The 27919-nt window shown below is 46.5% G+C and overlaps 1 protein-coding gene across 1 annotated transcript in view; it reads right to left on the reverse strand.

The window, feature by feature from the left end:
• LOC148478879 (complement component C9-like) overlaps positions 1-27919 on the reverse strand; it is a 55412-nt gene that overhangs the window by 17445 nt on the left and 10048 nt on the right. The window contains exons 3-7 of the mRNA XM_088455248.1: positions 14406-14550; positions 11999-12149; positions 11648-11786; positions 8846-9061; positions 5044-5284 (exon numbers count right to left, since the gene is read on the reverse strand). Of these exons, the coding sequence (XP_088311374.1) occupies positions 5044-5284; positions 8846-9061; positions 11648-11786; positions 11999-12149; positions 14406-14550 (892 nt within the window). The remainder of the gene's footprint in view (positions 1-5043; positions 5285-8845; positions 9062-11647; positions 11787-11998; positions 12150-14405; positions 14551-27919) is intronic.

Raw genomic sequence — 27919 nt, forward strand, 5'->3', positions numbered from 1 at the left:
AGGATGCACCAGCAGACCGTGGTGATTAATATGATATGTGACACTTGTACAGTATATCTGTGTGCGACTGAGTCTCTGAATGTGTATACAAAGTGCTACAATGTAGCGGCCGCAGTTTTTTTCATTCCAAGTTCCGTTGTTGTATCTGTGTGCACCTGTGTGTATGTGTGTATGTGCACACAGATATACAACTATCACATATCAAATTGATCAGCACAGTCTGCTGGTGCGTTTGAGTCGCCAAAAAAAGGTGCCCGATGCTGGCAGAGTAACACGGGACCTGGGGGGGGTCACTGTATATCTTTAATATATATTGTTGGTCAGCCTCGAAAAACAATTCGATTGTTTTTTCATGTCCGATCTCCTGTCTAAAGTGGCAGGAGATCAGGGGGTGATATTCAATTGTTTTGGGTGCCCAAACCCTTTTCACGTGTGTCGTGCCCAAAAGGATTGGGTATAGCTGCATAAAGCGTCTAAACCCATCTAAGTTCCTGATTAGCACGCCCAAACGCTTTACGCTTCTGGAGCTGCACAGAAAAGTCTGCTAGAAAAGATACCTGTTGGGGGTTAATGTTTACAGAATGTCAGTGAGTTTACGCATGTTATCCACTTCTGTACGTTATCCCCTGTTTTGCTGCACTGAGAAAATGCTATTTAATTGATTAGCATTTCCCCGCATGGTGCGGCTAGTTAGCCACGGCGTGAAGCCTGCGGGTAATTGGATTCCCCCCAAAGTGTGTTGTACTTCATGTGTCTGGTACTCGCATGCGCGAGACCCAGATAGCGATGGGCAATGCGTCGCTCCGGGTCTCGCACCAAAGGGGCGAGCTGTCGATGTTTAGTGTCAGCACGTCCCCTTTGGTGGGTGGGCCGAGGGGGTGGCTGCCCAAAAGGAGGCATTCCCATGTGCACGCCTACCGTTTGGGGCCGGCCCCACTGACATCACAAGTGATGTCAGTGGAGATATTCCGTCTCTGTTAGAGCCGAAATCTCTCTGGGGCTTGCGGCAACGAGAACCTACCACAAGGGTCTCGTCGCAAGCCCGATGGTCAAGACCATCGCGACCATCTTCCTGGCCGCTCGCTATAGCTGTGGGTGGTCACCCACAGCTATGCGAGCGGCCAGGAGGCCGTTATAAAAAAAAAAAAGACCGGCCCTGATTCAGAGTGAGCGCTCTGTCAGAGCATCCGGCTCTGAATCAGGGCCAGAGTGTGAATTAGAGAGAGATCATCTAATTGAGAAGCTCAATGAATACTCATGGGGAAAAGAGGAATATCTCCATATGTTGCAGACACATGCTCAGTTGGAAAAAGACAGTGATGCAAAAGACATGGAGATTGTATGTCTTCAAACAAGTTTTGAGTAGCAAATACAGACATTCTGGTCCAAATTGGCTACTTACAGAGCAAATTCAGAGTGAAAGAAATATATTTCTAGAGGAAATTCTGCATGAAACAGCAGAACAAAGTAAAGTTTTAGAGAAAGAACTTTACCATGTATGTGCTGTGATTAAGGAGTTGCAAGGGAAGAATATGAACCTTGAAAAATGTCTATCAAGTGCACAGAAACCACTGCACAATCTCCAGGTGAAAATGAGTGCCAGAGAACAAGAGCTAAAGTGTAAAGTAAAAGTTGCAGACTCTAAAATAGCTAAACAAAAGATGGGACTTGTTAAACTTGAAGATATGAGGATCAATCTTCTGCAGAATAAGTTGGAAAGCGCACTGGGAAAATTACCCATTAGAAGAACAGCTCTATGCAACTGAGGAAGTGCCACTTGTAAGTGAGAAAAGCAGAGAAGGAAAAGAAGTTGAACTACACTCTGGAATTTGATTCTGGCCATAATGATATGATTGACCCATTTACTATCGGGGGGGGGGTCAAAGCTGCAAAACTCCTCAAAAAATTTGCTACAGAAAATGAAACGCCTTTCGGTGACTTTCAACTTCCCTTTATATCTAAAGAGTTTAGTTGTGTGTAAATTGAATATTGCAGAGGAACACAAGGTTGAGAATGTTATTGTTACCTTGGCCACAGAGGAAAAGATTTCTTTGAAAGTTAATTTGAAACCCTTGGAAAGTTACTTTGAATTCTCAACATCTTAAGTGGTGTCCAATAATGAATTTTGAGTACTGGATATAGAAGGCAATGAGTTCAAACCTGCTGCAGAATTGAAAGGTTCTGGCAAAGCAACACAAATTGACTGTCTTGAAAATGGTACTTCTTTCAAAGTGTCTGCAGTCAGGAAGTAGTCCGTGTATCTGAAATCTGATCTTGTGCTGAGAGAGTCTTTGAAAAAGTCTGACGTGCCGGTAATGTCTTGGATGGAAATGTGCCACTGCAGAGCTGTTCAAAGTTAATTGGGTTCTTAACTAAAGCAACTTGCCTTATTGATCAATGGGTTGAAACTGAAGATAATATGGAAAGTGTCGACCTCCTGGAGACTTTTACGGTCTCCAACATTACTTCTTTAATTCCAGACATCACAAAAAGTGTGCAGGATAAATATTATATCCTCTTGTCTTCTGATGTGAGGGAAAGTGTTGGTAGTACAACTAAAGAGAGACTAATGCAGTTTTAGAAAATGTTGGATTAGAGGTTCAAATGAAACTGGAAGTCTTGAAATGGAGGAAGAAGCACAAAAGGCTTTTGTGTTAATATGGAAACAAACGTTGCAAAGTTGAAAGCACAGTCAAACAACTGATAAAGGATTCTCATAAATATATAAAGTTCCATAAAGTCATAAAAAAAAACAGCTCTGGAACTTGGAGTATGAGACCACCATATCACAGAAGACGTCTGCATGATATTATTGTGTGTGGTCAAAGACCTTGATGAGGAAAGGGAAGAGGGACTTTGCCATAAAAATGCCCCGCCCCAGGTCGCTCATGGCAAGGGTTGTTAACTTGGGAGGGTGATATGTGGTAGAATGAAGCTTGGTGAGCAACGGAATCTGTGCTGTGATGGTGGGATCCGCCCACTCAAGTTTAAAAAGGGCTGAAACCACAGCTATCTGCTATTCAGAGGATGCAGCCGAGGTGGAGCTGTGGCAGCCAAGCCAGGCTAGAAGGTCAGTGGGCCATACCACCAGCAAGAAACAGGCAGGACCCTCTGTTCTACACAAACTAGCTGCCCTTGAAGTTAGAGCTGAAAAAATGAGGTAGTGCCATGAATGGGGGCTAGGTTTTTTTTATTTTTATTGTCTGTTGCTGTGTGCTGACGATATTAAAGCATAATTTGTGTGTTTTAACTCGGACAAGCAGTATATGGTGTCCCTTATTTGAGCACCTAAATACTGCACCACTAACCACTCTACTAAGCAAAACACCCCAGAATTCCACAAGGCGGGAAGAAGAAGCATGTCCAGCAGTACGGTAAATCAGTGGATTGTTTATTCACTTCAGCTTAGCAGCCACAGCACAACAAGCATGGAGTCTGGTATTACCGTGGGTCACAAACATCATACAAGATGAAGCAGTAATTGTACCAGTTTTGCCACTCTGGCTTACACACAGCATGCACAAAATCTGTGGACCTTCCAGGTCCTGGCACTGCCGCCTATCTCCTGGCCAGCTTGTCCGGCATCAGGAGCACTGTGCTCTGCTACCAGCAAAGCCTTAAGCCCAGCTCACAGGTGGTGCTGATTGCTTGGTTGGGAACCCCAGCACACTGCAAAACCTGGACTGGACCTGACAACCAGCCTGCACCCATGTATTGCCTGTGTTTTGTGGCATAGTGGCCTCTCTGCCACAATATATGTATGCAACAACACACATTTATTTACCAGTACTAGTTTTGTGAATGAGAGTACCTCAATAGATTTTTGTGTACTGATCACTGTTTGAAGATTGTATGAAGTCACTTGTTATTACTGTGTTGCCATGGGATCACCGTTTGACACAGTGAAGTACTTCTGGTTTTAGCAGAAGCTGCACTCGGAGTTCGGATGAGGTCCGGGAAATGGCGCACAGGATGTCACTCTGTGTACTTATATAGGGTAACATGTATAGATGTCATTTTGTTTTGAGGAGTTTTTTATATGCACTAGAATTTCCTTATTCATCCGACACATACAGCCATGCGCGTCTGCAGCCCTCTTTCAGCTTTTGAAGCATTGTTAACAAATAATTGTCGATCTTCTGGATACCACTCTTCTACCATTATTTAATACTAGTAAAGGGACCCGACATATGCTGGCTCACCAAGGTCCGCAACGACCTGACCCTATCCATCCCCAACTCCTCGCAGCTCCTCTCCATCCCACCACTCCCCCCTCCATTCACATTCCGTCCCACCCCCCAACTGCTCCACTGTATCCCTTCTCTGTCTGTGTCTGCTCCTCTGACCTGTCCCACCACGCTATCTGGTGTCTGCTGCTCCGTCCCACACACCTCCACCAACTCCGGTGCACCCCCTCCCTCCTGTGGCTGTACAATTACCTCCTAGCGGGTCCCCTTCCTCTCCTGAGAGGGTCTGTCCCATCCGCCTAGCAGTAGGAATGGTTTAATGGGTGGTACGTGCCACAACTCCCACTGCACATGCATGTTGGAGATGGGACCAGTTCTGTTGAAATTATGGGAGCAGCCACATGAGGTTATAAGTCCTGTTGTACTGTATAACTCAGCCCCACAGCCCAAGGGGTTTAGGAAGAGCCCCCAAACATACCTGTCCTGTGCTGACCACCCTGAAGCTGGTATTTTTTACTATGGCAGTTGCTCCTGAGGAGAGGGTAAATCTATATATTTAAAAAATATATATATATTTTAGTTTTGAACATGTGACCCTATAAAATCAGCACCGGTGCTACGTGATGTGGGCAGTGCATACTTTTCGTGCTCTTTTCTTCTAATGAAAGTAAGAGCTGCCATGATTTGCAAACTGCAGCAACAGAATATGTGGGGTTTCATTTAACCCTTCCTGCTTATGTAAGTGAAACATTAACCATATATATCACATTTTTGCCATTAACATATTAAGTATCCATATGGCCAACATATGGCTCCCTGCACACACATCAGTCATTTAACGTAGGCCATACTGTACCTTTATCATGCATAACTTTAGAATTCAGCACATACACAAGATCATATTTCCCACCGATGCTCCCGGATGTCGCATAGTGAGTCCCATACATCTCCAGAAAGGCAAAGTATTCTCCCTTATCATAGAAGGACGGGAGGCTGTTGATGTCATCGATAAACGTAGATGATAACATTGCGGTTCTAGTTCTCATTTGGAATGTGCCCAGTTGCACAGATGCTGCCACTCTTAAGAATTGTTTATTCTGAAAACAAATAGCAACAAATTACAAGAGGATTAAATGGGAACTGGAGTGTGTTGTTGCCCAGTCAAACTACAATGTGTGCACAGCTTTTGTGTGTATTTCTTTATTAGGCAGTGACTATGGTGAGGTCAATCGCTGGGGAAGCACACATGGAGATGAGTCTGAGTGCTGGGAGCCTGTCTTGCCCTACAGTGTCCATTGATTCTCCTACCTGCATCACTGTGATTTCTCTTGCTGCTACTGTCTGACTGAGATCCAATCTCTAAACACTGCAGTGCACTTCCTGGTCACATGACACATCCAAGGTGTCCATCAGTGCTCAAGGCACGCCCCCATACTTAGAGGCATGCCTCTGTTAGTTCTCCTTCTGTGCAGCTTACTGCCTGTGGTGTGGCTCCGCCCCCAGTTCTGCAAGCAGTGTCTGACTATACAGAAGCGAGCCTGAGCTGTTGCTGCCTCATCTCTCATCTCCCTCCACAGAGCTGGTGAGTTTTAACTATAAAAATGATTACAATATACAAATAAGATGTTTATAATTTATAAATATCATCTTTGCATTATTCTAATCATTTTTATATCAAATTTCAGAAGTATGACAGGGGAGGCTCTTGCTGTGACTTGTAGTTGTATATGCAACAGCATGCCTAAGCAGTGAGTGCCTGCCAGAACTTGCTGGGACTTACAGTTCCACCGCAGTACTAATTTTTTTTTTTACAAAACACTATTTCTCTGGACCCACCATCCCAGTGCTATTCCGTATCTGTCTGCTTTTCCATGGAGTGGGCACTTATCTTTTGCGTGTTGTATTTGTCTAGAGCAGAAGTTGGCTTTTCATTAGACAGAGGGACCCCACACTGCAGGTGACCCTCTTACATTCGAATGTAACCTCTCTCAAGCAGGGACCTCTTCTCTGCTTCTCTTTACATTTTCTTCTACTCCTTACTCCCCATAAGGGCACCTAACACACGACTGCCAACTCCCTTCTGCTTATTGTGAGGGCTTTAATCGCTGTTGCAGCAATGTATATAAATCGTGTCCTTGTCCTGCACTGTAATGTACTGTAAGTAACTTGTTTCTTGTTCACTTACTAGTTTTATGTACTATGTAAGGTGCTGCGGAACACTTGTGGCGCCATATATATATATAAAGGATAATAATAATAATTCACAGTCTGGGACAGCCAGGTGCTAATTACCACTTTTGACATAGGGTTCCCACCCTCATTGCCCACTTAGTTTAGCAGGGGCACATCATTTAAAAAATGCAGTAAATATATACACTAGCAGTAGGGATGGAAATCGAATGATGTAACATCGGAACTACAGGTTGAGTCTCCCATATCCAAATATTCCGAAATACGGAATATTCCGAAATACGGAATTTTTTGGGCATGACTCAGATAATGAAACCTTTGATTTTTGATGGTTCAGTGTACACAAACTTTGTCTAAGGCACAAATTATTAAAAATATGGTATAAAATTACCTTCAGGCTTTGTGTATAAGGTGTTTATGAAACATAAATGAATTTCATGTATGTACACAAACTTTGTTTGAGCCACAAAATTATTGAAAACATTGTATAAAATGACCTGCAGGCTGTGTGTATAAGGTGTATATAACACATAAATGCATTCTGTGTGTATATTTGGGTCCTATTCCCAAGATATTTCATTATTGTATGCAATTATTCCAAAATACGGAATATTCCGTTATCCAAAATACCCCTGGTCCCAAGCATTTTGGATATGGGAGACTCAACCTGTATTTGGTGGTGATGTTCAATGTTTTCTCTATTTAAAAGTCAGCGATGATGAGTTTTAGGGTCTGAATCAGAGGTGCATCTTTTGCCAAATCTGGGCCTTCAGAGAAGCCCATTTGCATCGGCGCTATTCTGTCTTGGTGCAACTTTAGTTGAACATCGAAGCTGGCAGCAGTCCTCCGGCAGGCGTCATTTCTCCATCAGCACATGGCTTCCAGTGTCAGCGCTACTGCGTCTGCCCGGGTTTGGCTAGCCACCCCACTGTTACTTCCCAGCAAAGCCCATTGAGATCCACAGCTCTCGCATCCAGATTTGTTTTGCGACCCAAGCGCTATTGGGAGGCATGGGTACTGACTTGGACGCATGCGCAGACTTAAATCATCGGCCTCTTACATCCAACATCACCACTGCATATACCCCTGAATCTGGCCCTAAAAGTTTACTTATTATCGATGGTTTTCCTCTGATGTTTTCATCTCTGTAGGTGGCCAACCATCGCCTACTACTAACATCTGCAATGTATGAATGCAATATCCCATACACTATATACAGTGATTAGTAATCTGATACATACTTGTCACCTGAGACTATTTCTGCTTTTACTTACAGTTTTGTACGTTTTTCTCTTTCGAGGTGCCGAAGCCGCCCAGGTTCTACTTCCTCGTCATGTTGAGGTGACAGTCCTTATCTCTCTCTCTCTCTCTCTCTCTCTCTCGGCTGCCCTGCATAGTTTGAACAACTCTACCTTTCTGCACTACTACATAGAGATTTGGTCTTTGAAGTCTCTAATCTCCTTAACAACACTCTCAACCACCAATTTCCATTAGTATCTCTCCCCTGACAGTCTTGGCAAAATGTATCCCTCTGCCTTCTCTCTGTGTTGGCAGGGTTAGGACCAGACAGACTCATTCATACATATAGGGCGGTCATGTCTAACATTTTCACTATTTTTAAATAAATAGGGTTCTATCCCTCAGCACTCCTTCCATGCCCTATTCACAAAGATCCATGGACATTCCTACAGTACTTTGCCACCCTCTCCCAGACGCTAACCCACACTCTGGGAAACTAGCCTCCCACATTTTAGTTGCTGCCAAGTTCTTATTAGCTAAATCTTGGAAGCAAACGGTTCCGTCTGGTCTCACTTCCCTAAATTACTATATCTGGTTAATGGCCTGAATGTAAAAAAATCTTCATGATAAAATGACAAAAATCACCAAAACTGGGTGCCTTGGTTATTCATATAGGTGCTTTCTTTGCTCCCCTGGGCCCTGCTACCTCTTAAACATTACTGTTCCTTATCTAATACCTCACTCACTCCACCCTACTGCACTAACCTAACCTCTTTCGCATACAAAGTCTATTCTAGTCTATACCCATGCCACTGCACTTCTGTAACCTTGAAGATCACCCTCCTCCTTCCCACCACCTGTCCCCTCCTCTTTATATTTTATGTTTTATTCTTTTGTATTGTATTTCAGTGTTGTATTGTATTCCTATCTGCTGTTTTCCGTGTAATGTTCTTTACCTTGTTTATAAGCCAAGCTTTTCGTATACCTAAAATCTAAATAAAAATAAAGTGTGGGCACTGTTACCCCATCCCCAATCCAATAAGGTCACACTGGATCTACCCAACTTGTAAGGACATGCCACATAATTACTTGATAACAACCCTTTTGTTCTGAGACAGTACTCAAACAATGAAATGGCTAAGAGGTAGCCAACGATAAGAAATGCTCAGCATCCAGGACCGCTGAGAGCAGCCTAAACACTGGACGTTTGGTGATATAGTTTCCATTACCGCTTTTGTAGAATACTCTTTGACATTTTGTGTACTTTCTTTCCAGGTCACGTCCGCTCCTAATTTTCCCCTTATCGTAGTGGTGTTGTGTTTTGAAGGTGTAAATTTTGCAGACAATGATGCGTCAAACGTCACACTCCTCTCGGATGTAACCTTGGTTAGCACGGACACAGCATCTTCGTAGTACTCTGATGTAAAACTTCTATCAGCTTTAGTCTAGAAACAAGAGAGCATAATATCACAAAAAGGTAACACGAACAACCACACAAGACCTATCACTAGTAGGGTAAGACAGGAGGGTTCAACTTATTGTTTTCATTATTCCCAATTAATTATAAGATCATTTGAATTTATTTAATTAGTTTTCTGGTGAATTATGATTGAAATAAAAAAAGAAGATCTTTCACAGCTCATCCACGGTAAAGGCCCTGATTTGGAGCGACACCCAATGCCAATGTTAATGGAGTTGGGCGGTTTTTCGCTACAGCACGTGCCCGGAAATCCCATAAAACTCGTATGGCACCGAAGCATAGTAGCGAATGAGATGCACGGTGTGGGAAATGTATAAGAAATGTATTGGGCATTCCTGGGACTTGACAGGGAGATTACTATTCAGACAGATGCCCTGTGTTATGGGAGTGTTGCGGGGGTATTGCATAACTGGTTGCGAACTCGGGGCCTGATTGAGTAGTGGACGCTAACGTGATCGCAGCTGCGATTTGGCATGGAATTCAGCTGCCCTTATATGCTAATGCCTGCCAAACCACAGCCGGCATAAAGACAGCCACTGCTGCTTTCTCATATACACCCGATGACGCATTCCTAAATATACATCGGTACCATCGACGTTCATCAAGCAGTCACGCAGCATGTCCGGCAGGTCTGACAGCGACTCTCCTCGCACGCAGAGAGCTTTCATGCTTCGAATGCAATCGCAATGGCTAATTTATGCACGCCCATGAAATGGCGATTAACGGTTAGACACATCTGCGTTTACCTAACCACCCCCTGTTACCTCCACCAAACGCTGAACACATAACGCTCACTTTGTGAATGGATCCTCTGTGCGTACATGTTAGGAAAGCAAACGCGGCGTCTGCCCGATGGTAAATAATCGCTCGATCTGCGTAAATATCGACATTGCGTCTGCTGCTGAATCAGGCCCTTTAGACATTTAGGGGTCTTTGTGCTAAGTATTGGAGAGAAATAAAGTGGACGGAGATAAAGTACCAACCAATCAGCTCCTAACTGTCATTTTTCCAACTCTGCTTGTAAAGTGACAGTTAGGAGCTGATTGGTTGGTACTTTATCTCCGTCCACTTAATCTATCTCCAAGGCTTCGTACATAGACCCCAAAATCGCTTGAACTGATGGAGACACTGCACTTAGCATGGGGCTGGTGCACGTTTCGTTGGTGCACAAGTGGGCATGTTAGTCCTTGCACGCTTGTACACCAGGAAGGGCTTGTACTAGGATAAGCATAAAGCCGCAGACATAACTACGGAAAAAAAATCGCTAAAGCGGTCGCAGCAGCTTGTGACTCTGAATCAGTTATAAGGAAAATACCTGCACACATTCTCAATTAATTTGGGTTGTTCTTCCCTCCTAGATCAATTTTATTAACAATTTTTGTTCAGTATGGGGAGGTGTACTCATGAATAAATTAGACAATATCACGACAAGGAAAATAAAAAGTATTCCTATGTGGGGCATTCACAAGCTTTTCATGATTTCAATAACATTATATTGATAAGTTAGGGACGTCACAATTAAAGTATAACTTCTATTACTTAAAATAAAATAATAATTGGCAACAAAATATTACATAAAAACAGGTGAATGTGAAGTAAAAGTCCATTAATGAACTTGTAACTCTCAGTTATAATTTACAATTATTTAATATACCAGTGATTTGTCACACTACACATGAAGCAGGTTCTCATATTGAGTTTTGTATAATACAATGCATCACTGGCTCATTTTTGTATTCTGACCCTTATGTCACGCTCCGGCCCTTAAAAAACACTTTCTTACCTCTCTGTCTGGAATTGGTATGAAATACCGATGGACGGGATGCCGGCTGTCAGTACATAGACAACAGCATCCCGACGGTTCATATCCCAACAGGGAAACGGTGAGTACTGTTCCCCTGATCATGTAGGGAGGTGAAAAATATTATGCAAATTCAGCAAGAGGTGTATGACATCCCCTGCTGCATTTGCGATGCCAGCACTGCGACGGAGGTCGCAGGCTGGGACCACCATCGCGACCATCGGTGGTCGACGATCGCGATGGTGTGAGAGACTCCAGGCCTCCGGCCAGCTGAGTAAGCCTCAGCTTACTCAGGCTGGCCGGCTTGCAAGCCCAGGATCAACGCAGATCCTGGGCTGGCCACTCCCAGAAAGGGGGGCGGAAACGCCCCTTTTTCCGAGAACGCTGGCCGCCCCCTGCACCGCCCCTTAAATGCCTCTGCCTGTCAATCAGGCAGAGGCATTCAAGGGTCTGCGTGCGATTACGCAGGACCCATTCTGCACACTCGGCCATTACTATTACTGCCACCTATATTAAATCAGTGCTGTCGACCAGGACGTCAAAAATGATCAGTAGTCAGTCAATAAAAAGGGGAGAGGAAATCTGCCATAGCACTTGTACCGTCAAGTTAATGTCATTTATTTATCCATAGGAGCCAACGAAACAGGACTCCCAATAGCGAAATTACAATCTAATCCATATTTAAATGTTATGCTAATGTTATTTTTGAGAGTCCTTTCCCATCAAATAGAGGATAGTGCAGTCTAGTACCTGATAGACAAGAGCAGCAACATTCCATGGCTTCCGGTAATAGGTTCTGGTATTACCATCATGGACTCTATCACAGATCCCATTAAAATATTCATTGTCAAAGGCGTTTCCCTGTGTACTCATTCCGAGTAAGTTATAACTAAAATGAAAAGAAAATGACATTTACTTATTACATTAATTGCTGGTGAATATCAACTGGGCCGTGTATTTTGGAATTCCCCATTTACATGTATTTCCTAGAGATTTTCCAGTATAGTACATCGTGTCATATACTGTATGTTGTACCAAAAACTGTTTTGTAGTAATAAAGTAATCCTAGTTCTTTTAGATAGGCTGTAATACATTACGCACCCGGCTCCTGATGTTCTTCCTATTTCTGACAATTCAATGTTCATAAATCTGCACACGGATCTTGGATCTTTCCCATCATCGCAGGTTTCATCTGAACTGTCTCCACAATCATTGTCCCCGTTACACAGCAGCCTTCTCTTTATACATCTACCTGCAAACAAGAATTAGCAATCTCATCTGTTCTCAGCTCACATATATATGACCCCACCAAATTATGCATTTCTGAAAATATTTTTACATGCTTATATACATTATAAATTCATTAGTATAATTTGATTTTAAGAACTACAGGGTGTTTCACTTGCTATTGGCCCCAAAGTTTTTTTCCGCCAGGTTTCTGACCTCCAAACTGCTCAACAAATTGTCTTTGGCGTACCTTTATCCACTTGTCCAGTATGCCTGGACAATGTACAGGGCCGTAGCTAGGGTAGTGCGGCCGGTGCCATCGCACAGGGGGCCTGATTCAGAGCCGCTCGTAAGCGGCCGCTCGTTCGCACCGAGCGATGTTCGCACATCTGCGCATGCGTATGGGTTGTAATACGCATGCGCGAACCAGTCATTGCGGTCGGAAATCGTGTGCTCGCAAAATAGCGAATGCCTGCTAATTTGAGTGACAGGATGAGGCGTTTGTGGGTGGTAACAGGGGAAGGTGCTTGAAAACGGGGAGTGGAGATCCGAACGCAGGCGTGCCAAATGGTCAAAACGGGCGTTTTAAGGGTGTGCATAATTAACAAAGCAGCGTCATCGACCACGTCAGTTGGGTGTCTTTTAGCCTGAACTGCTCGCATGATTGCGGTAGGAAAATGCTACCACAAGAATAGGGAGCAGTTCATACGCCGTTCGATGTACTCGATTAATCTAATAAATAGCGGAGATGACGTGTGATGCGAGCGGCCAGGGGGCGTTTTTTACAAAATAGCGAGCACATGTTTCGGACGCTCGTTCAGACATAGAGGCATCAACAGACCGCAAAGAGCGCGCACTCAATTTAAATAGCCAGCCCCTTTTTCTGAACGAGCGAGCGCAAATAGCGTCCGGCTCTGAATCAGACCCAGCGTACCACTGGTCAGGGGGCGCTGTTTGGGCCTATCAAATTTCTGTTTATTATCATTCTTGCTTGTAGCGTCCTCTTATTTCATCCCCAGCATCTCCTGTCTCTTCCCTGGCCCTTCCCCATGAAGCCATGGCCCTTTTTTGGGTGCATTACATCCCTTTGAAAAATGAGGGGGCGCCAATGCTCTTTCTAGCACAGGGCACCAAAAAGTCTAGTTACGGCTCTGACAATGAATACATGTTGTTCAGCTGTGTAAAGGTTCATATCGGCACGTAACACACAGACACAATGAATGTGGACGCCTCAGTACACACCACCTCTGTCAGAAGCAGGAATTCCTACTGACTAGCAGTGGTGGCTCCAGAGGAGCTAGGGATGGGGATTTTCCAAAACATCAATGGTGGCTGGCCGATTCCAACCACTTTTGCCAATGATGGCAGAGAACCAATGAACCAATGGTTCTCTGACATCGATGGATGAACAGGAGCCGATGTTTTTTTTTTTCTCGTGGCAGGACGGAGCTTAGCCCCACCTCTGGCAGTCGCTAAGCCCCACCACCATTGTTCATTGGTCCACGGCCCTGCTTGCCCTCAGCAGAGGTAACCATCGAGGGGGTGCAAACCATAGATTGTTTATGTGCCATCGATGGTAATCACAGATGGACCCATCGATGGCCATGCCTAATATGAGCCAAAATGAAGGTTCAACAAGCTGAGCAACTAAAGATTGATATACTGGCACAAGAAATTACCTAAGCCATCACGTGACTGCAGCTGTAAATAAGTCTTGTTGCCCTTTTGCAAGGTAAAGTGGGCATTGGCAGGGCGAAAATTCTCCAAGGATGCACTTGATCCTAGACACCTTAAGGGTGGGCACTAACCAACATCAGAAGACCTTGGGCTTGATTCTGAGTCACCGTAAAAGAGAATGCAGCAGCGTCCATTGTCGGGCGCCCATCTGCGAGTTTATGCAAATGGCATATAAACTCCTTCCCTTTACATCCATGCCGCCGAATGCGCAAGGGCTGAGACTCCCCATTTTAGTACCGGTGCAGGCTGTAATATAGAAGAAAATGAAGGTGCACATTGGGGATCACACAATGACTAAACTTTGCCATAGAAAAGAAAGCCAACAGTACCACCCGGAGGTCATGAGAAGGTACTACACTCCATCTAGTAGAACAGTATATCGGCCTCTGCATCATTTTTAAAAGGTAATGTTCAGCAATAGCTTATACCCCTTATTATACAATATTCTGCAGACAAACTATACAACACCTACAGTATATAAGCCTAAATATCCACTTTTATACACATTTCTATTAAGAAACACTGTTAAGTAGATTGTCACTACCTGATTCACACTCAAAGTCATTTCCGCAGTCAGGGCGTTGTTCCACACAAGGCGCATTAGCTTTACAGCGTTGTCGTTCTCCCAGCGAACTCAGACAATGTTTTCCGCCATACTGACCAAACCTCACAATACTCCGGGAACGGTACTTTAAATCATAAAAGAGAAACATGACATCATTTTCATTTTATAAAAACGTGGTTTACTTAATTGTGTTTTGTATAGGGGAATGTAGGGGAGACAGATCTATGTTATAGGTTTCCAGGAAGCAGGGAATTCTGTCAGCCTCCACTTTTCTTGGCTCCCCTATTATATTCATATATTTGCAAGCCTAGCTACTCTCCCAATGACATCATGGTACAACAAAATGGCATCACATCAACTCCTACCAGTGTGACTGCATGTTGTGCTGTGTTGTTATAGGAATATTCTGCATAGAGAAAAGCACTTAATGGATTTCTATTGGAAGGGGTTAGGATCAGAGATGGAGTCTGGGAAAACTGCAAACCCTATAAGGTGGGTCAAAACGGCATGTGATAATATATATATATACATATATATATATATATGTTTTTAAAATACAAATTAAACTCAAACTACCTAGATCTGGAGCAATGATTACCCTAAATGAAAAATTATTATATATATATATATATATATATATATATATATATATATATATATAGGGGTGAGCGGGTTCGGATTTCTGAAATCCGAACCCCCCCGAGCCCCCCCGATCCGAGTCCGATCCGAATCAGGCTCGACTTTTCCCGCCTGACTCGGATCTGAAATCGAGGCAAAACGTCATCATCCCGCCTTCCGAGTCTCGCGGGTTTTGGATCCTATATAAGGTTACCCACGTCGGCGCCATTTTCTCACTCGGCTGTGGACAGTGAAGAGGGAGGGTGGGAGTTAGGGCTGTGTAGTGTAGTGCTGCTGTTGTCCACTACTTCAAAGTCCATAGGGGCTGGCTGTGTTGTGCTGTGCTGCTGTTGTTAATAGGGGCTGTGTCCACTACTTCAAAGTCCATAGGGGCTGGCTGGACTGTGTTGTGCGGTCAGTTCTCCATAGGGGCTGTGTCCACTCCAAAGTCCTGTGCAGTGTCCCAGTCCTAAAGGAGTGCTGCAGTGTTGTCCAGGGGGTGCTCTGTCCATCAGGGGTGCTCCCCCCAAGTGCTAAAAAAATAATATATTTTCTGTGTTTGTGAATTGTGTGCGCAGTAGCCGCACGTGCATCAACAAAGTAGTGCCAAGCGTGCGCCTGTGTCATAAGTAAAGGGCCGGCTGGCTTGACCGTTAAGGGTGCTGTAACCCCCGAAAGTACACTCCAGTCCAAACCAAAAAAAAAATTATTTTCTGTGTTTGTGAATTGTGTGCGCAGTAGCCGCACGTGCATCAACAAAGTAGTGCCAAGCGTGCGCCTGTGTCATAAGTAAAGGGCCGGCTGGCTTGACCGTTAAGGGTGCTGTAACCCCCGAAAGTACACTCCAGTCCAAACCAAAAAAAAAATTATTTTCTGTGTTTGTGAATTGTGTGCGCAGTAGCCGCACGTGCATCAACAAAGTAGTGCCAAGCGTGCGCCTGTGTCATAAGTAAAGGGCCGGCTGGCTTGACCGTTAAGGGTGCTGTAACCCCCGAAAGTACACTCCAGTCCAAACCAAAAAAAAAATTATTTTCTGTGTTTGTGAATTGTGTGCGCAGTAGCCGCACGTGCATCAACAAAGTAGTGCCAAGCGTGCGCCTGTGTCATAAGTAAAGGGCCGGCTGGCTTGACCGTTAAGGGTGCTGTAACCCCCGAAAGTACACTCCAGTCCAAACCAAAAAAAAAATTATTTTCTGTGTTTGTGAATTGTGTGCGCAGTAGCCGCACGTGCATCAACAAAGTAGTGCCAAGCGTGCGCCTGTGTCATAAGTAAAGGGCCGGCTGGCTTGACCGTTAAAGGGTGCTGTAACCCCCGAAAGTACACTCCAGTCCAAACCAAAAAAAAATTATTTTCTGTGTTTGTGAATTGTGTGCGCAGTAGCCGCACGTGCATCAACAAAGTAGTGCCAAGCGTGCGCCTGTGTCATAAGTAAAGGGCCGGCTGGCTTGACCGTTAAAGGGTGCTGTAACCCCCGAAAGTACACTCCAGTCCAAACCAAAAAAAAATTATTTTCTGTGTTTGTGAATTGTGTGCGCAGTAGCCGCACGTGCATCAACAAAGTAGTGCCAAGCGTGCGCCTGTGTCATAAGTAAAGGGCTGGCTGGCTTGACCGTTAAAGGGTGCTGTAACCCCCGAAAGTACACTCCAGTCCAAACCAAAAAAAAATTATTTTCTGTGTTTGTGAATTGTGTGCGCAGTAGCCGCACGTGCATCAACAAAGTGCCAAGCGTGCGCCTGTGTCATAAGTAAAGGGCCGGCTGGCTTGACCGTTAAAGGGTGCTGTAACCCCCGAAAGTACACTCCAGTCCAAACCAAAAAAAAATTATTTTCTGTGTTTGTGAATTGTGTGCGCAGTAGCCGCACGTGCATCAACAAAGTAGTGCCAAGCGTGCGCCTGTGTCATAAGTAAAGGGCCGGCTGGCTTGACCGTTAAAGGGTGCTGTAACCCACAAAGTACACTCCAGTCCAAACCAAAAAAAAAATTATTTTCTGTGTTTAGCCGCACGTATATATCAAATCGATATAACATAAATGGAGGACCAAACTTTCTCCGATAAAAATAAAATAGAGAAAGATCAAGAACCACTTCCTCCTAGTGCTGAAGCTGCTGCCACTAGTCATGACATAGACGATAACATGCCATCAACGTCGTCTGCCAAGGCCGATGCCCAATGTCATAGTAGAGGGCACATACAATCCCAAATGGCAAAGTTCAGGAAAATGACCTTGAAAAAGACATTTAAATCAGCTGAAGAGAAACGTAAACTTGCCAATATGCCATTTACGACACGGAGTGGCAAGGAACGGCTAAGGTCGATCCCTAGTATGTTCATGACTAGTGGTTCAGCTTCACATGACGATGGAAGCCCTCCTCCCACTAAAAAAATCAAAAGAGTTAAGCTGGCAAAAGCACAGCGAAGAACTGTGCTTTCTAAGAAGATATCACAAATCCCCAAGGAGAGTCCAAGTGTGGTGGTGGTTGCGATGCCTGACCTTCCCAGCACTGGACGGGAAGAGGTGGCTCTTTCCACCATTTGCACGCCCCCTGCAAGTGCTGAAAGGAGCACCCACAGTCCACTTGCTGATATGCAAATTGAAGATGTCACTGTTGAAGTACAACAGGATGAGGATACTGGTGTAGCTGGCGCTGAGGAGGAAGTTGGCGAGGAGGATTCTGATGGTGATGTGGTTTGTTTAAATCAGGCTCCGGGGGAGACAGTTGTTGTCCGTGGGATGAAAAAGCCCATCACGGTCATGCCTGGGCAGAAGACCAAACATTCCACCTCTTTGGTCTGGCAATATTTCTATCCAAATCCGGACAACAACTGTCTTGCCATATGTACCATATGTAAAGGTGAAATAAGTAGGGGTAGGGACGTCAACCACCTAGGAACATCCTCCCTTATACGGCACCTGCAGCGCGTTCATAAAAAGTTACTGTCAAGTTCAGAAACTTTGGCTAAGACCGTAAGCAGTCCAGGGACACCTAAATCCCGTTGTCCTGTTGTATCCAAGCGCCTGCAAACCACACCGTCAACTCCCTCCTCGTCAATTTCCTCCTTAGTCAGGATCGGAAGTAGTCCTGCAGGCCATGTCACTGGCATGACTGACTCTCCTATCCGGGATTCCTCTGGAGGATCCTGCATTGCTACGCCTACTGCTGCCGCTGCTGCTGTTGCTGCTGCTGGGAGTCGTTCATCATCCCAGAGAGGAAGTAGGAACACCACTACTTTTACTAAACAATTGACCCTCCAACAGTCCTTAGCGAGGAGGATGAAGTACGACAGCAGTCATCCTGAAGCAAAACGTATAACTGAGGCCTTGACTGCTATGTTGGTGTTAGACGTGCGTCCGGTATCCGCCATTAGTGCAGTGGGATTTAGACAATTGATGGAGGTAGTGTGTCCCCGGTTCCAAATCCCGTCTAGATTCCACTTCACTAGGCAGGCGATACCGAGACTGTACAGAAACGTCAGAAAAAGTGTCCTCAGTGTCCTGAAAAATGCCGTTGTACACAATGTCCACTTAACCACGGACATGTGGACAAGTGGAACAGGGCAGACTAAGGACTATATGACTGTGACAGCCCACTGGGTAGATGTATCACCTTACGCAGCAACAGCAGCAGCGTCACCAGTAGCAGCATCTCAGAAATGCCAGCTCGTTACAAGGCAGGCTACGCTGTGTATCACCGGTTTCAGTAAGAGGCACACCGCCGACAACCTCTTAGAGAAACTGAGGGAAATCATCGCCCAGTGGCTTACCCCACTTAGACTCTCCTGGGGATTTGTGATATCTGACAACGCCACCAATATTGTGCGGGCATTACATCTGGGCAAATTCCAGCACGTCCCATGTTTTGCTCACACAATAAACTTGGTGGTGCAGAATTTTCTGAAAAGCGACAGGGGCGTGCAGGAGACGCTTTGGGTGGCCCGAAAAATTTCTGGCCACTTTCGCCATTCAGCGACTGCGTGCCGAAGACTGGAGCGCCAGCAAACACTCTTGAACCTGCCCCGCCATCACCTGAAGCAAGAGGTTGTGACGCGGTGGAACTCAACCCTCTATATGCTTCAGAGGATGGAGGAGCAGCAAAAGGCCATACAAGCCTATACATCCACCTATGACATAGGCAAAGGAGGGGGTATGCACCTGACTCAAGCGCAGTGGAGAATGATTTCCGTGTTGTGCAAGGTTCTCCAGCCCTTCGAACTTGCCACACGTGAAGTCAGTTCAGACACTGCCAGCTTGAGTCAGGTCATTCCCCTCATCAGGCTTTTGCAGAAGCAGCTGGAGAAAGTGAAGGAGGAGCTAAGACGGAGCGATTCCGCTCGGCATGTGGGACTTGTGGATGAAGCCCTTCATTCGCTTTGCCAGGATTCCAGGGTGGTCAATCTGTTGAAATCAGACCACTACGTTTTGGCCACCGTGCTCGATCCTAGGTTTAAAGCCTATGTGGTGTCTCTCTTTCCGGCCGACACAAGCCTGCAGAGGTGCAAAGACCTGCTGGTGAACACACTGTCAGCTGAAGCGGAACGTGACACGTCAACGGCTCCTTCTTCATTTTCTCCTGCAACTGGGGCTGCCAGGAAAAAACTTAGGTATCCTAAGCAACCCGCTGGCGGTGATGCAGGGCAGGCAGGACCAAGTTTGGACATCTGGTCCGGACTGAAGGACCTGGCAACAATTTCTGACATGTCTACTGTCACTGCATATGATACTGTCACCATTGACAGAATGGTGGAGGATTACATCGGTGACAGCATCCAAGTAGGCATGGCAGACAGTCCATACCTGTACTGGCAGGAAAAAGAGGCAATTTGGAGGCCCCTGTACAAACTGGCTCTATTTTACCTGAGTTGCCCCCCCTCCAGTGTGTACTCCGAAAGAGTGTTTAGTGCAGCCGGGAACCTTGTCAGCGAAAGGCATAGGAGGTTGCTTCCACAGAATGTGGAGAAGATGATGTTCATCAAAATGAATTATCAGCTCTTCCAGGGAGACCAGCCTCCAGAAGGTACAGAGGGACCTGTGGTGGTGGATTCAAGTGGGGACGAGTTAATACTTTGTGAGGATGAGGATGTACACACTGAAGAGGGTGAGGAATCGGTGGATGAGGAGGATGAGGATGACATCTTGCCTCCATAGAGCCAGTTTGTGCAGGGACACATTAATTGCCAGCTTGTTTTGTGGGGGCCCAAACGAACCAATCATTTCAGCCACAGTTGTGTGGCAGACCCTGGCGCTGAAATGATTGGTTTGTTAAAGTGTGCATGTCCTGTTTATACAACATAAGGGTGGGTGGGAGGGCCCAAGGACAATTCCATCTTGCACCTCTTTTTTTTCTTTGCATTATGTACAGTTTGGGGCCTAGTTTTTCAAACTGCCATCCTGTCTGCCACTGCAGTTTCACGCCTAGATGGGTCACGTGTTTGTGCCGCCCACTCGTGTCGCTTAGCATAGTCATCCAGCTACCTCGGTGCAACGTTTTGGACATAAAAACACTATTGTGAGGTGTGAGGTGTTCAGAATAGACTGGAAATGAGTGGAAATTAAGGTTATTGAGGTTAATAATAGCATAGGAGCAGAAAAACCTACAAATTCTGTGATTTTAGCTGTTTTTATGCTTTTTTAAAAAAAAAATACAGATCCAAAACACAAAACCCAGAACCCAAAACACGGAAGGGTGGTTTTGGCAAAACCAATCCAGATCCAAAACACGAAGAAAGATCCAGATCCAAAACCAAAACACGAAAAGTGGCCGGTGCACACCCCTAATATATATATATATATATATATATATATATATATAGCTGATTCTGAATTGCACGCAAAAGCAAACACAGCAGCGTCACCCATCTGCAGGTTTATGCAAATGCCGCTACAAACTCCTTCCTGTCTGTATATCCGTGCAGCTGAATGTGCAAGGACTGAGACATCCACTTTTAGCGCCCCTGCGCGCTGCAATATCGATTGGTGCGTCCTTATACGTCACCATCAGGTCGCACCAATCACACTTGCACCAGCCCTGTGGCTGTGCACTGACACACCCCAGAGGAACGCCCGTCATTTTTCTGAATCAGGTCTAATATATCAAGAAAGCATATATTTTTATCCACAATATTTAAAAAATGAATTAATCACATGGGGAACATTAATGGGGCTGCAAAAATAACCTTTAGAAGGATCTTGAATTTTTTCTCTAAACTCTGTGGTTCCCGAGAAAATTAAAGAATGGTTACTTTGCTAGACTGCACTGATCAATGATCAATTTGATGTGCAACATAGGTACTTCCAAGTGCGGATAAGACTTGATTGACTTGAATCTAGCGTGCACTGATGATCGGGAATCTGCGCAGACACCAGACCCGTTCTGCGCATGTGCAGAACGGGTCTGCGAGCCCGCACGTAAACTGGCAGCAATCTGTCAGTGATTGACAGTCTGCTGCTGTTCGTGGGCGGGGACGGGGGCAGCGACAGCCTTCGTTACCCGAAACGGAGGCGTGTCAGCGCCGTTGGGGGGGGGGGGGAAGAGGCCAGGATCTCCGTGGGCTGACATACATTTCCTGGCTTCTTCCTCGTAGCTGCGATGGCCGGCTGCGTGATCCCATGGGTCACCTTAGCTGGCCGATGGTCCTCAGAGTATCCAATGCTGGGTTGGACAACGCAGTTCGGATACGTAATGCAGCAGGGGGTGTGATGCCTCCTGCTGCATTACCATATCAGCACAGGTGGAATAGCTATGCTGCTTGCGAGCAGCTTAGCTATTCCGTCTGAAGTTGAATCAGGCCCTATATATAAAGTGCTGTAATGCAGCAGCTGAAGCTTTTTCTCATGCCAAATTCCCTTGTGCTTCATCAGGGACTTAACTGTAAGTTTTTAAAACTAATGTTATGTCCCAGTAACGTTATATCCCGGCATCTCTAGTGCACTGGGAGTAGTGTTTTGTTGCATCTGCAATGGGAATAAGACACAAAATTTAAAGAGAAAAACAGTGCGTTACACTTAGAGCGGCTCAGTTGTGCCGTATGGAGGCTAGGTGTATGGGCAAACATCTGTAAGTAAGCCTGATTCAGAGATGTACGCTAAGCCGATGGTTTGCGTATATATCTCCGATGGTGGGGGGATTGGACATGCGCAGGACGTGCATTGTGAATGTGCAGCCCTCGATCTGCAAGTCCGCTCACATTGGGCCTGATTCAGATCCACTCGCGAGCGGCTGTCCGCTCGCAAGTGGGTCGATGTTCTGCACTGAGCATGCGCACGACGGAGGGAGCTCCGTCGTGCGCATGCGCCAGACGCGACGGGCGAAGGAAAGTCCTTCGCTCGTTGTGTCTGATCAAAGGGGGCGTGCTGTCGATGTTGATTGACAGCACGCCCCCTTTGGTGGGCGTGCCGGGGGCGTGCCTTCCTGACGGGGGCGTTCCAAAGGGAACGCCTACCGTCAAAAGCCGGCCCACTGATATCACTAGTGATGTCAGTGGGAGTGATTTTGGCTCTGATAGAGCCAAAATCACTCCGGGCCTTGCGGTTGAAAACCTCAACCGCAGGCTCCGGCTCGCAGTTTCGATGGTCGCGATGGTCAAGACCATCGCGGCCATCAAACTGCACGCTCGTATAGGCTGTGGGTGGTGACCCACAGCTATACGAGCGTCCAGGAGGATGCTCCATAGTTATGGAGGACGGCCCTCACTCAGAGCGTGCGCTCTGCTCAGAGCGTACGGCTCTGAATGAGGGCCATTGTCTCTAAGCTGCAGCCTGATTGACAGTCTAAAGTGCTCGGGGGCGTTCCTGGCCATCTTTCCTGGAAATAGGGTAATTTTGCCCCCAATTTCCGGGAGTGAAGAGGTCAGGGTCTGAATCAGACTTGCACTGCTGCCAGGAACTGGCCAGGCTGAGTAGGTCTCAGCTTACACAACCTGGCCAAAGGAGCAACCATTGCGACTGATGAGTCTACGGATGCTACACTGGGATCAGAGATGCAGCACGGAGGGTGTCTATTTCATACAGACAGCTCCTGCTGCATTTGAGTTTGGCGGTATTGCATAGATACTTTGTTGGCTGTGCAATACTGTCCATCAGGGACGGACTGGGGCTCCCTGGAATGAGTCACTGATGCATGCACTCGCGAAAAAGGGGGCGTGGCCTCGACAGATGGGACGTGGCCTTGGGACATGGGGGTGTGGTACAGCTGCATGGGATGTGGCCTCACTGCACACCCTCGCGTTCAGTATCCTGGCCAAGCAGTGCACCGGGAGGTGGCGCTGCTCGCCCAGTGTTTCAATCGGATTGGCCCATCAGGCCATTGGCCCTTCTGGCATTTGCCAGAAGGCCAGTCCGGCCCTGCTGTCTATCTTTGAATCAGGCCCTCTGACCGGACTACAGCTACGCAGCTCCATGCGCAGCAAGCTGTGATGCACTGTGTGTGGTCTGACACCTTTCTATCATAGTCAGCATTAACTGTATCAGCAATTTGTGCAACAATAGCTTTTCTGTTGGATAGGATCAGACAGGTTATCCTTCACCCCCCACGCACATCATTGAGTCTAGGGTGCCAATGACCCTGTCATCAGTTCACTGGTTGTCCTTCCTTAGACCACTTATGGTAGGTACTATCCACAGTATACTGGAAACACCTCACAGGATTTGATGTTTTGGAGATGATCTGACCCAGGGGCCTATTCATCAACACTAAAATAACGTTTTTAAGGACATTTTCCTTAAATAACGTTATTTTGGTATTCATGTAGCCACTTAGCACAGGAGATATCACAGATATCTCCTTGCCAAGTTCCCCTGCGTTAATTTCCACACTCCCCATACATTAGTATGGGGATGTGGAAATTGTGGTATTCATCAAATTCCGAAAATTATCAATTTTCGGAATTTGATGCAGTTACTATTCGCCACTGTGAGGTGGCGAATAGCAGAATCCACTTACCTGTATCAGCGTGTGCAGCTCCCGCGACGAGTCCCTCCGGCGCTCTGCTCCGTCCTCAGGCTCCGGAGGCTGGTCTGTCATGTGTGCTCCCCAGCAGAGCACAAGAAAGTTTAGAAAAAGAAAACATTTTTTTTTTTTCTAATCTGTCATGTGGTCTGCAGGGAAACCACATGACAGACCAGCAGGACGGAGCCGGAGGCTGGTGCGCGGACAGGTAAGTTGGGGGGGGGGAGGTGAGCGGAGGGCGGTGGGGGAGGATCGGGGGGGTACGAAACTTAACGCATCTGTAGGCAGTGCTGCACATGCGCTGGTTTTACAGATGTAACAGCGCATGCGCAGCACTGTTTCCAGATGCGGTAAGGTAGTGTAGAGAGGGAAAAGTATCTATTTCCCGAAAAGCTGTCATCGCAAAAATGACAGCTTTTCGGAATAGATACTTATGGAGAGGTGGAATGATGAATTCCACCTATAATTAGCTAGAACTCCATGAGAGTTCTAAAGCTAATTATCTCCAGAGAATTTTAATGTTTAATGAATATGCCCCCCAGTCATCTTGCTATCACAATTTGGCTCCTTTGAAAGTCACTCAGATCCTTACGCTTGCCCATCTTTCCTGATTCCAACACATCAACTTCTAGAACTGAATGTTGCTGCCTAATATATTCCAAACCTTCACGGGTGGCATTGTAACGGGAAAAGCAATGTTCTTCACTTCACCTGTCAGTGATTTTAATGTTAAGGCTAATAGGTCTAACGGAATGGGTATGAAATCCCGGCAGTCGGGATGCCTGCTGTCAATATACCGACAATGGCACCCCGATGCTCAGGATCCCGACAAGGGCCAGGTAAGTATAGTAACCATCCCCCCTTCTCTCCCTAACCCACTGTTTCTACATCCTAACACTAACTCTCCCCCCTCCACATCCTAACCCTCTTCGTTATTGCCTAAACCTAACCCCCCCCCCCCAGTGGTGCCTAACCCAAACCAACCCCTGGGGTACCTAAATCTAACTTCCCCTAGCCTAACCCTAATCCCCCCATGATGCCTAAACCTAACCCTCTCCCCCCGTAGCTAAGTCCTAACCAGCCCCGCTATACTTATGTTCGACATCCTGGCTGTCGGGATTCCAGCATCGGGATGTCACCAACTGTCGGTATTCCAGCTCCAGTCTTCTACAGTAGCTGGGTAGTGGCATTCCGGTGCTGGAATTTCTTCAGCCGGGATGCCGCATGTAGGTCTATTAATTACATCCCATATATACTTATATGTTTATTTCTTTAACTTTTGTGGCAGTATCAAGCTAGGTGGCGATAGTAAGCCATGAATTCTGTGTGGGACTGGAAGGATCCGTTCACACAGAGAAGAAAAAGAAAAGGTGACCACACCTAAGGGCTGTCTTGTGTACAGAGGCCCTGATTCAGAGCCGGACGCTCTGAGAGAGCGCTCGCTCTGAATCAGGGCCGTCCTTCTGAATTTTTAGAGCGGCCTCCTGGCCGCTCGTATAGCTGTGGGTGACCACCCACAGCTATAGCGAGCGGCCAGGAAGATGGTCGCGATGGTCAAGACCATCGCGACCATCGGGCTTGCAACGAGACCCTTGTGATAGGGTCTCGTTGCCGCAAGCCCTGGAGTGCTTTTGGCTCCATTAGAGCCGAAAGCACTCCCACTGACACCCACTTGTGATGTCAGTGGGGCCGGCCTCAGGCGGTAGGTGTTCCCATGGGAACATCTCCGTCTGGCCAGCCACGCCCCCAACAATCCCATCAAAGGGGGCGTGCTGTCACTCACCATCGACAGCTTGTCCGTCGCTATCCGGGTCTCGCGCATGCGCACGATGGAGCCGCCTCCGTCGTGCACATGTGCACTGGGCCAACATTGACCAGCTTGCGAGTGCTCAGTGCTTGCGAGCGGGTCTGAATTAGGCCCAGAGCCCAGATGGGGCTGATGAGGCCAGTGTCCATATCAGCAAGAGACATGGAGGACCATATCATTTCTGAGATTGTGTTTATGTATCTATCTATATCTCATACCTAATCATATATATCTATCCGTCTATTTATCTATCTATCCATCTATCTATCTCTCATACCTAATCATATCTATTTATCTATCTATCTATCTATCTATCTATCTATCGCTCACACCTAATCATATCTATCTATCTATCTATCTCTCTCATACCTAATCATATCTATTTATCTATCTATCATACCTAATTACATCTATCTATCTATCTATCTATCTATCTTGTAGCTCTGAATACTTCTAAGTTCTTACAGGCCTAATCATATCCATATCTATCTTATACCTAATTCTACCTATCTATCTATTTATCTATCGCTCATACCTAATCACATCTATCTGACTATCTATTTATCTATTTATTTATCTATCTATATTTCATACCTAATCACATCTATCTCTCGTCTATCTTTCTAACTATCTATTTATTTATTACCAGTTATTTATATAGCGCCAGGGGCGGATTGGGCCGCCGGGACAGCGGGACAGTTCCCGCTGGGCCGGTCCCATGAACCCCTCTGCCGGGCCGGCTGTCATCGGCTGGCGGGCGCATGCCAATTTCTATGTGCCGGGCTGCCGGCCGCGGCGCTTCCTGTATTAGCGTTCCGCTATGGAACGCCAACAGGAAGCTGTCATCTGCTCCGGCTAGCAGGCACTTTATAGTGTCGTTAGCCAGAAACAGTGCAGCGGAGTCAGCGTCCGGAGCGCTTGTGCTCCAGCCAGGACACTGTGGGGGGCCGGGGCAGAGTTAGAAGGGCTGGTCCATTTTTGCACAAGACCACCCTTCAGCTGTGCGGGCAGTGGGCAACACCGGTCAGGACTCAGGAGCTGGTCATGATGCCGGATTTAGCAGAGGACGGGGCGGTTCCTAATCCTCCTCCTCAGCTCCCCTGCCCAGCGGTACTCCAGCGCAGTCTGACAGTCATCATATATCTTGGATCCTGCAGCCGGCGCACTACTGTCACAGCAGGACCTGGAGCTCTAGGTAAGAGGCCCAGGTGTCCTACTGTATGTGCAACTAGATTCACTGACTGCCTGTCCAGCTGTGATGAGACTACAAGTCCCAGCACACTTTGTCAACTGAATGTGCTGGGATTTGCAGTGCCATACCAGCTAGAGAGGCTCTGAAAAGACAAGTGTTATATATGCTATTTTTTGCTTATGAATTTCATGAAAACTAATTTTTTATGAATTTGTATGTAGTCTGCTGTGGAAATGTTATATACTGTGTGTGTATGTATGTATGTGTGTATATATATATATATATATATATATATATATAGACACACACACACACACACACACACACACACACACACACACACACACACACACACACACACACACATATCTAGCCAGTACTCCACTCCACAATAATGGTACCTGCCCACATGCCCACCTAGATGCTCTATCTCTATATAAAGGAGCCCCCTCGATGTCCCTGCTCTCACCCTCCCTGTAACTCCCCCTCGGTGTCCCTACCTTAACCCTCCCTGTAACTCCCCCTCGGTGTCCCTGCTCTCACCCTCCTTGTAACTCCCCCTCGGTGTCCCTACCCTAACCCTCCCTGTAACGCCACCTCGGTGTCCCTCGCCTAACCCTCCCTGTAACGCCACCTGGGTGTCCCTGCCCTAACCCTCCCTGTAACGCCACCTGGGTGTCCCTGCCCTAACCCTCCCTGTAACGCCACCTCGGTGTCCCTGCCCTAACCCTCCCTGTAACGCCACCTCGGTGTCCCTACCCTAACCCTCCCTGTAACTCCCCCTCGGTGTCCCTGCCCTCACCCTCCCTGTAACGCCACCTCGGTGTCCCTACCCTAACCATCCCTGTAACGCCACCTCGGTGTCCCTGCCCTCACCCTCCCTGTAACTCCCCCTCGGTGTCCCTACCCTAACCATCCCTGTAATGCCACC

The sequence above is a fragment of the Taudactylus pleione genome, unplaced genomic scaffold (genome assembly GCF_031769625.1).
Source record: "Taudactylus pleione unplaced genomic scaffold, aTauple2 ptg000647l, whole genome shotgun sequence".
Classification (NCBI taxonomy): domain Eukaryota; kingdom Metazoa; phylum Chordata; class Amphibia; order Anura; family Myobatrachidae; genus Taudactylus; species Taudactylus pleione.